An 8,786-nucleotide genomic window follows, 5' to 3' on the forward strand; every position below is an offset into this window, starting at 1 on the left:
GGGATCTCCCCTTCCCCACAGGAGTGCAGGGTAGTGCCAGAGAGCTGAATTCCTCCTGGCTGAGCAGTCTGCCAGTCCTCCCTTTTTCGCATGTTGTATTTTTAGGTAGGGAACCATTGCCGGGGTATTGGGTGCTGAAGGTTCAGAGAGGACCAAGAGGTTGGGGGTCCTCAGGTGATAGGGTGAGCTGTGGTGCTGGTTCCCCAGGGTGCGCGATAAAGACCTATGTGGCTAGTAACATGGTGAAAAAGAGCTAAGCTCATCCTCGGAGTATTTGGGGTAGGGGGTGGCGGTGGCTGGGGTAGGGAACTGTGCCCCCGGAGGGGGCTGGGCTGTTTGCATGCTCTGGGAGGCGGGAGTTGGGGGAAGCCCTTGTGAGAGAGGAGCCTCGAGGACCTTGAGCCTTTCAGTGGAGGGGACTGATCCACCTTTGTCTTGGCAGGTGAAAAGCAGCCTCCACCTCATCCCAGATCACCTGTCCCTCCTGAAACTCTGCCCCCCAGGGACTGAGGAAGGTAAGGGGGAAGTTCAGGGAGAGGCCCCCAGTGCTGGCCTCTCTGAGGTGACCTGGTGTTTACAGGCCTGCATTTAGTTGTCTCCTGAGACTCAGGGGAAGGGCATAGGAAAGGTGAATTCTGCACCCGAGCTTTTTTTTTTCCCCAAGAAAAAAGCTTTTGAAAGGAGTTGGCTTTTTTGATTAAAAAGATGCAGCAAGTGCCTCTCCCAACTTACAGGCATAAGTGTGTGCTAACACGGATTTCCAAGCTCCACAGAGATTCTGATTCTGTAATCCCTGGGCGGGCATGGAACGGGGAGGTTGCTGAGAATCTGTGCCACCTTGCTACGTCTGCGGCAGATTCCTTGGGAATGTTCAGGAGCTAGCAGGTGTTCTTTCAACCTTACCAGGACTGCTCAGCTTTTGTCCCTCCCCAGAGGTGTGATTCTTGCAGAACTCCCAAAGCAGTGCGTGGCAATCAGTGGGCAAAAGACTTGGACCAAGATTTCTGTTCCATGAGGAGAATGGTGGGGTGATGAATAACGGATTTAGGAACCAGTCTGTCTGGAACTAGATCTCGGCTGTACCTTCTGTGTGAACTTGGTCAAGGTTATACTTCTGGTGTTTCTGTTCCTCAACAGGAAAATGGGAGTAGTCATGGGCTTCTATCAATTTTGGTGAGAAATAATTAAAGAGAATACATCAAGCACCTCTTTTGGGCGCCTTATTTGGTTTAGGATGGTAACTGAAATGGAGAAGAGTTACTGAAAAGTTTCCTCTGGGCTACTCAAAATATGGGCCTAGAGCTTTCAGTGATGCAAAATCTCAGGTCTCTGGCAACTGCCATATTTGGCTAGGGCAGGATTTCTTAGCGTTAGCACTAATATTTTGCGCCAGAGAAGTGTCCTTTGTTGTGTGGGACTTGTGTGGGACTGGCGTGTTGTAGGGAGCTTAGCAGCATCCTGACCTCTACCAGCCCTTCCCCCTCATTGTGAAAACAGAATATTTTCCAGACCTTGCCACGTGGCTCCTGGGAGGCAAAATTGCCGCTGGTTGTGAAACACTCATTTAGGATTTGTTTTCACAATATTTATTTTTGTGGCTAATGATGATCTTTACAGGTGGCAAGCAAATGGAAAAGACCTTCAATATTCGAGAATAACAGTTGGTTTTCTTTTATAAGAAATTTAAGTTAAAATGAGTGTTTTAAAGAAAGCTATTAAGTACCAAAATAGAGACTTAGCAGAATGTGACATTAACACTCACATAGATGGAATTTGAGAATCATGGGTTAGAGGCCCTGTAGTGATCTCTCAGCTTCCCTACCCCCCGCCCCCGCCCGCCCCAGGCTCCCATGGTCTCTGCCCACCAAAGTGAGCATGGGAAGAAAATGAAACGCTTAAAAAAAAAAAATCACCCTTTGAGAACATGTTTTGCGTGTGTCCTGTAACAGCTATAGCACACAGTACCTTTCCATTTTCTGGGTTGTGTGCTCAGCCCTTTTCATTGGTGGGGTGCACACGGCACCACACAAGTGCAAGAGAGCACAGCTGCTTTGGCTGGAGCTGCCTCTGGCGCTGTTGGCCCAGGCCCAGCACGCCGCCGCCCACCTGGCACCTCACCGGGACGCTCGCCGCTCTCACCTGGCACACTGCGGCTGTCCCTTTCTCTGGGTTGGCTATTTCCCTTTGGCACACATCCCTTGAGCCTCCTCCCAGTATTCTCTGCCTTTTGGGGGTCCTGCTGTTCCTTTCTCAGGACCTTCGAATCTCGCCTTGTTTCTCCTCCGCTCCCTCCCCCTCCTCCGCTCACCTTTCTTCTCCTCTGCCTGCAGACACAGACGGCCCAGATGGGGATAGTCCACATGCGGAGGAGCCCCCCTTGCTAGATGACCCCTGGAAGAAGCGGCTGAGGAAAAAGGATGAAGAAGAGAAGGAAACAATGTTTCTGTGAGTGTTGCACAGGGCCTTAGGAGCATAAAGGGGTAGCCTGAGGTGGGCAGGACTGTGGGTGGCTCCTGAAAGGGTGAGCTGAAAGGCTGGGAGGAGCCAGAGGCTCAGGTGACGGAATGAAGCTCTGGCCCACTCTGGGCCACTCGGGAGAGTGACAGGCCCCTTCAGGACCCCTGGGCAGTGAGGGGTTAAGGGTGTGCTGCTGCCCCGTGGCCGCTGCCTCTTACCTGTCCTCCTGTGCTCTCCACGCTTCCTTTCCTCTTGTGTAACAGAGGGTGAGAGTGGTAGCTGTGTCAGACAGGTTCTGAGTGGTTTCAGAGTTACCACAGGACATATGGGAGGTGCTGGGGTCTGCTGGATGTTATCTCTCCCCGGCAAGGACGTTTTCCTTTCTAATAGTTGGGTCATATAAGTATTAAACTGATGACTCAGAGCCCTCTCTGGTGATGCATTGGGCTAAAGCACTGCACTATGAAGCTGTCTGCAGCCACTGCAGCACATGTTCGATCCCTGGCCAGGGAGCTGACCCACATGGCATGGCAGACCTCTCCTGACCCACCAGCTGCTCCCCTCAGCAGTGTACTTCGTCAGTGTACTCTGTCTCTGGTGACTCCTCTCACCCCCTGCACCTCTGGCCTATACCCCAGTTTTTGTGTGCATAAATAAAAAAAACACCTGATGACTCAGCTTTTCCTGGGCCTCCCCGCCTCCTGTCTTCTAGTTGGGAGGAATGTCGCTAGATGGTGCCCCTCGGATACACCAGTGCCCAAGGCCCCACAGCCCATTGACTCTTCCTCCACCCCCTTCTCTTCTCTGCAGGTTTCAGGACGTCTCTCCTCTGCCCACACCTTTGTCAAGGACCAAAAGCAGAAATCATACTCGGGCACTCCAGAAGCTGAGGTGCCCAGGGCGGGGGGCTGCTGGCTGGGGCGGAGAGCAGCAGCCTGGGGGCTCTGACCCAAAGTCCTTGTGCACTCAGGGAGGTGAACAAGCGCCTCCAAGATCTCCGATCCTGCCTGAGCCCCAAGCAGCGCCGAGGCCAGGACCTCCTGAGCCAAGAAGACGAGGTGGTACTGGTGGAGGGGCCCGTTCTTCCTGAGAATCCCCGGCTCTTCCCCCTCAAAATCCGTTGCCGGACTGACGTGGTCAGGTTGCCCGTCAGAATGGTAAGTGCCTAGAGGCCCTGTGGGAGGTCCTGGGGGCTGTGTGGTGGTGCCGTGGTGTCTGGCAGCGGCGACTCCAGCCCTGAGCAGCTTTCCTGCCTGTGTGCACACTCTGCCCTGTGTTGGGGCGTCCTCCCTCCTCCACTCTCTTTCTGACATACTTCCTGCCCGTTCTTCAGGGCTTCGCTTAAGCAGCCTCAGACTTTGCTTGGTAGGTCCCTCCCGGAAGGAGCATCCTCTCCCTCTTTCCTTCCTGGGCCTGTGTTTGCCCTGACTGCATTGCAGGCATTGATGTCACTCAGTCATTCTGAGCGCCCCCAAATCCTGGTGGAGACTGTTACTGTAGGGAGACCCCGATTCCAACCCAAGAACAACTGACGAATGACTGAGCAGTAACCGTGCATGGGGCAAGCTGCTGAGCCGGGTGGCCTCATCAGTGGCAAATCTTGTTTTGCCCTGTAGAGTGCTTTTAAAGGGGAGTAGCCCATGGCCAGTCGTAAGGGGGGCTTCACATGGCCCAGCCGTCTGACTTCTCTTCAGGAGGAAGATGTGGGCATGCCGGCCCATGTCCCCATGGGTACCAGGTGCAGGCGCTGCAGAACAGCTGCCTGCTCAGAGGGGCACGTGAGTTCCAGTTTGCCACGGTCCCTCCACTCTTTTCCTTTTGACCCACAGCGCCTTCATCTTTGTGTTACTTAATCTGAGCCTATAACTGACGTGATTTTATTCTGTCCCTTGCCAGGTAAATATGATGAGCCTCACGCCTCAGGAGCTGAGCAAGTAGCAAAGGCCAGAAACCTGTTTTGGGGTGTGGGACGGGGTAGGTTGTGTTGGGCAGAAAGGCCTCATTGTTTCTTGCCCCCTCCCCAGTCGGAGCCCCTACAGAGTGTGGTGGACCACATGGCTGCCCATCTTGGGGTGTCCCCAGGCAGGATCCTCTTGCTCTTTGGAGAGACAGAGCTGTCCCCTACTGCTACCCCCAGGACCCTAAAGCTCGGAGTGGCTGACATCATTGGTGAGAGGATGACGGGGAGGAGGAGCCACAAGGGAACGTTGCGGGCAGGCCCAGAAGAGGGTTCTCTCTCCCCACCCCCAGACTTAGACTTGGCCTTCTCATCCACCTCCCACAGACTGCGTGGTGCTAGCAAGTTCTCCGGAGACTACAGAGACATCCCAGTTGCTCCAGCTGCGGGTGCAGGGGAAGGAGAAACACCAGATGCTGGAAGTCTCGCTGTCTCCTGTGAGTGGGAGGGGCTCCCGTGCACTTTCTCTTCCCTGCCTGTGTCCTGTCAGACTCCATCTGGGTGGGTGCCTCCTAACCTCGAGGCACTGCCCTCCGTGGTCTGGGGTTCCAACCCCCACCCTGGATTGGAAAAAGCCCATGGCTCAGCTTCTCTCCGCACCTTGCTGAGAACCTCTGCTCTGGTCTGTGCATTCTCTGTCTCTCAGCTCCCACTTCCGGTTAAAATCGACAGGAACCAGTAAGCCCCATGAATATGGCAGCTAACATTTCTGGGAGACCATCCCTGTGCTGAGTGAGGATAAGGACATTCAGGCTGTTACTATTTTCACAACAATCTTACTGAAACACTGTTTTTACCCCAGTCAACAAATTAGAAAACTGAGGTCTAGAGAGGTAGAGTGACTTGCTGTGTTTGCTTCCCAGAGCAACTGTAACAAAATACAGTCTGGGTTAAAAGGGAAATTTTTGTACAGTTTTCAGGCATCACAGAGACATGCTTGTGCCTGGACTCCGGATGGAACCCCTTTTGGCCTTTTCTAGCTCCTGGTAGTGCCCAGAGTTTCCTTGCCGTGTCGCCCTCATCATGCCAGTCTCCGCCTCTGTCACCACCTGGCGACCTCGCCTTGTGATTTAGTGCCCACCTACTTGAGGGTGACCTTGTCGTAACTGCATTATATCTGCAAAGGCCTTTCTTCCCATGTAGAGGTTCCAGAGGTTACGTAGGACCGCAGGTATCTTTTTGTGGAGACATAATTCAGCCCACAACTAAGGTCACATTTGGTGACGCTGGAGAGCCCAGCCAGGGTAGACCTGCGCTCAGGTGGTGCCGCTTCCTCACTGTGACGCGAGACTCCGGCCTGGAGCGGCCTGACCTGAACTCCACTCCTGAACTTCGTGCTCTGCGGCCCGTTTTCCAGAGAGGAGACTGACTACTGGCTTCTCTGCCTACTTGCCTGCTCCTCAGTGGACTGACTTGACTCATGTGGCTCCTGTCCTCTCTGTCCTGACATGGTCCCCAGCTCCTCTTTTCCAATTCTTAACGTCTGATTTTCCTCTTCCAGGATTCTCCTCTCAAGACCCTCATGTGCCGCTACGAGGAGGCCATGGGACTCTCGGGTCACAAGCTCTCCTTCTTCTTTGATGGGACAAAGCTCTCAGGCAAGGAGCTGCCTGTGGACCTGGGCATGGAATCTGGGGACCTCATTGAGGTCTGGGGCTGAAACCCCACTCCCTGTTTGCAACCCTGCTGGGCTTGAGGACAACTATGCCTCTTTGGCTCTCTGAGGGCCACAGAAGCTGATGTAGAAGGAGTGATCTTTGGCCCCCTCTCCTACTGCTCTGGTTTTAAGCCATCGGTCCCCTGGTTCATTGTGGAATTGTTACCCTGGGTGGCCTGTGGCTCCAGCCATGACGTGCTGAGCTTTGCGTCCTGTTGGGACATGAGACGATGTCCTCCACCCACCCCACCTTTCATGTCCCCCATCGTCTGTCCCTTCGTTGAAACATCTGTCCTATGAAGCTGCTCATATATAAGGAGTGAATTGAAATAAATGATGGTTAGGTATGGGGTTCCGGGATTCTTAATGTCTTAGTCTTAGTGTCGTTTGGGGGCAGAGAGTGATGTTTGCTTGCAGTGCGTGCAGGTGTGGGCCCTTGCTCGCAGGCAAATCCCTGGGCCTGCTCACACCTGCGTTAGCTTAAGCGTAGAGACACAGCAGGCTCCTCTTGAAGCTGTTGCCAGTCCTCAGCATTGGTGAGCTTTCTCAGGCCAGGCCTTTAAGTTCTTTAAGGCACGACAGCACATTCCACCTTTTTGCTTTTAAGTCTCAGGATTATGGTCCCTACAAGGCTTTTCCAGTTTTATGGCTTCTCTTTCTGCCCACCGCCTCTCCCATAAGCACCCATTCTAAGGTGTTAATTCCTTGCTTTTGAATGTGAGTGTGTCCTTGCAAGATGTGTCCACATGTCTGTACATTTTACGTGTGTTTCATCATTTTGCATCTTTCTTTTTTCACTCAACGTGCGTTGCTTTTTCTGCATCTGCTTTGTTGTGTCGAGCTGCTCTGTGGTGTTCTGCCGTGGGTGCCCCTGTGTTGCACTTAACAGCTTTGCTAAGTGGCAGGCCCCTGTGGCCTCCAGATCCCCAACCTATCCAAGGTCACCCTGTCCTGTGTCCCCTTCTATGCCAGCGTGGGAAGTTCTCTGGCCCAGTACCCGGAGGGGTTGGTGGGCCAGAGAGGTTCTAATTTCTCTTGAGCGTGATCATTGACCCCCCGCCCCCTGTGAGTCTGCACACCGCGTCCTCTCTAGCACTTGATGTTGCCACACTTCCTAATTGCTGCCAGTTTGATGGGTACAAAGTGGCATGGTGTTTTAGTGTACGTCCCTCTACTCGCTAGTAGTTTGGGGAATTTCCTCATGTATCAGTCTTTCCTGACTTCCCTTTCCCTGAACTGCTCATTTATCTTTGCTCATTTTCTTATCAGGGCTTCCTGTCATGCGTTGGGTTTATTCTCAAGAGTTGCTCTTCTGTTCCTGGGTAATTGGTACTTGTATTTGTCCTTCATTGCACACAAATTTTCAATGTAGATAAAGTTACTTTGTAACATTTGTTGCTTTGGGATTTCTTATTTAAAAGTAATTATCAGGATAAGGCAATGGAAGGCTTACAGGAATTTGTCTTGAAAAAAGAGTAATGTAGAGTATATAACGTGACCACACTCAAAGTTTTTACATTTTCTCCTGTTAGCTTATTAGTTTCTCCTTTCATAGTCGAGCCACTCACGAGGGCTGAAGTCTAGTCAGCGTGTAAGTCTAGTCAGCGTGTAAGTCCAGTCAGCGCGTAAGTCCAGTCAGCGCATAAGTCCAGTCAGCGCGTAAGTCCAGTCAGCGCGTAAGTCCAGTCAGCGCGTAAGTCAGTCAGCGCGTAAGTCAGTCAGCGCGTAAGTCAGTCTGCGCGTGCTGGTGCGTGTCCTGGTTGTCGTCTGTTCTGCACCATCAAACACCTGTTTCATTGGTTGATGCAGGCTGCTAAAAATTGACTTATGCCTTCTAAACTTTTGACTATTCTCCTTTGTGGGAGCCAAGTTTTGCTTTCCTCAGATAATGAGCCAGTTTTCTGAATGTGTCTACTAATAAAGCCATTACTTTTCCACTGATGTGGTATAATTTTGGCAAAAATGTGTTATCGTCCTAAAATTTTTTGTGGTTGGAATGTGGCATTCCTTTGCACTTACAATGTAAGGGGGAAATAGAGAGCTTTATCACATTTAAATAATCCATGATATGGTGTAGCCCCCCCTTTTTTCCTACAGATTTCTTATGTCTGTTGTGTTTGAATGCATTAATGTATTCTGTCTCAACAGAATAAATGGAAGTACATTCCACTTGAGTATACTTGAGGACTTCTGTCTTTGTGACCCTCATGGGACCCCCACCATGTCTCCTGAGACCATTAGTTGTCCCTCATCCATTCTTCCTTCCAGGGCAGGTAACAGAACCCCTGGTTTTCAGCAAAGCACAGAGGCTTCAGAATGAGGAGAGTTCACGGGAGGGAATGCTGATATGTATGTAAGTGGGGGGCATGTATCCTATGTACCCCTCTCCTTTGCTGTCTTTTCCACTGCTGACTGGAAGTGGAACAGCTCCACTCACACGGGGTGACCTTGAGAAAGAAGCCACACAGGACAGGACAAGGGAGAGGAAAGCCTGGGTGTCAGCAACCATGTGTGGAATAGCCCCCCATGGCTGACCCCTGGGCTCCTCTGGGACGGGGACCTGCATCTTTAAATCACTGCTATTTAAGGATTCTGTTCCCTTCCAACCAAACCTGGTTCTAGCCCCAGGATATTGGTATTCCCAGTGATAATATAATGATCCTGCCTGGGCCCTCGCTGGTGGCTCAGCAGGTTAAAGCACAGCACTATGAAGCT

The 8,786-nt window shown here is 51.9% G+C and overlaps 1 protein-coding gene across 1 annotated transcript in view; it reads left to right on the forward strand.

Moving 5' to 3' along the window:
* NFATC2IP (nuclear factor of activated T-cells, cytoplasmic, calcineurin-dependent 2 interacting protein) overlaps positions 1 to 8,786 on the forward strand; it is a 15,035-nt gene extending 6,249 nt beyond the window's left edge. The window contains exons 2-8 of the mRNA XM_012732030.1: positions 443 to 515; positions 2,331 to 2,445; positions 3,268 to 3,348; positions 3,428 to 3,614; positions 4,482 to 4,626; positions 4,742 to 4,851; positions 5,916 to 8,786. Coding sequence (XP_012587484.1) covers positions 443 to 515; positions 2,331 to 2,445; positions 3,268 to 3,348; positions 3,428 to 3,614; positions 4,482 to 4,626; positions 4,742 to 4,851; positions 5,916 to 6,074 — 870 coding nt within the window. The 3' untranslated portion in view covers positions 6,075 to 8,786. The remainder of the gene's footprint in view (positions 1 to 442; positions 516 to 2,330; positions 2,446 to 3,267; positions 3,349 to 3,427; positions 3,615 to 4,481; positions 4,627 to 4,741; positions 4,852 to 5,915) is intronic.

Source organism: Condylura cristata, unplaced genomic scaffold, assembly GCF_000260355.1.
Source record: "Condylura cristata isolate star-nosed mole 26May11 unplaced genomic scaffold, ConCri1.0 scaffold00032, whole genome shotgun sequence".
Taxonomy (NCBI): domain Eukaryota; kingdom Metazoa; phylum Chordata; class Mammalia; order Eulipotyphla; family Talpidae; genus Condylura; species Condylura cristata.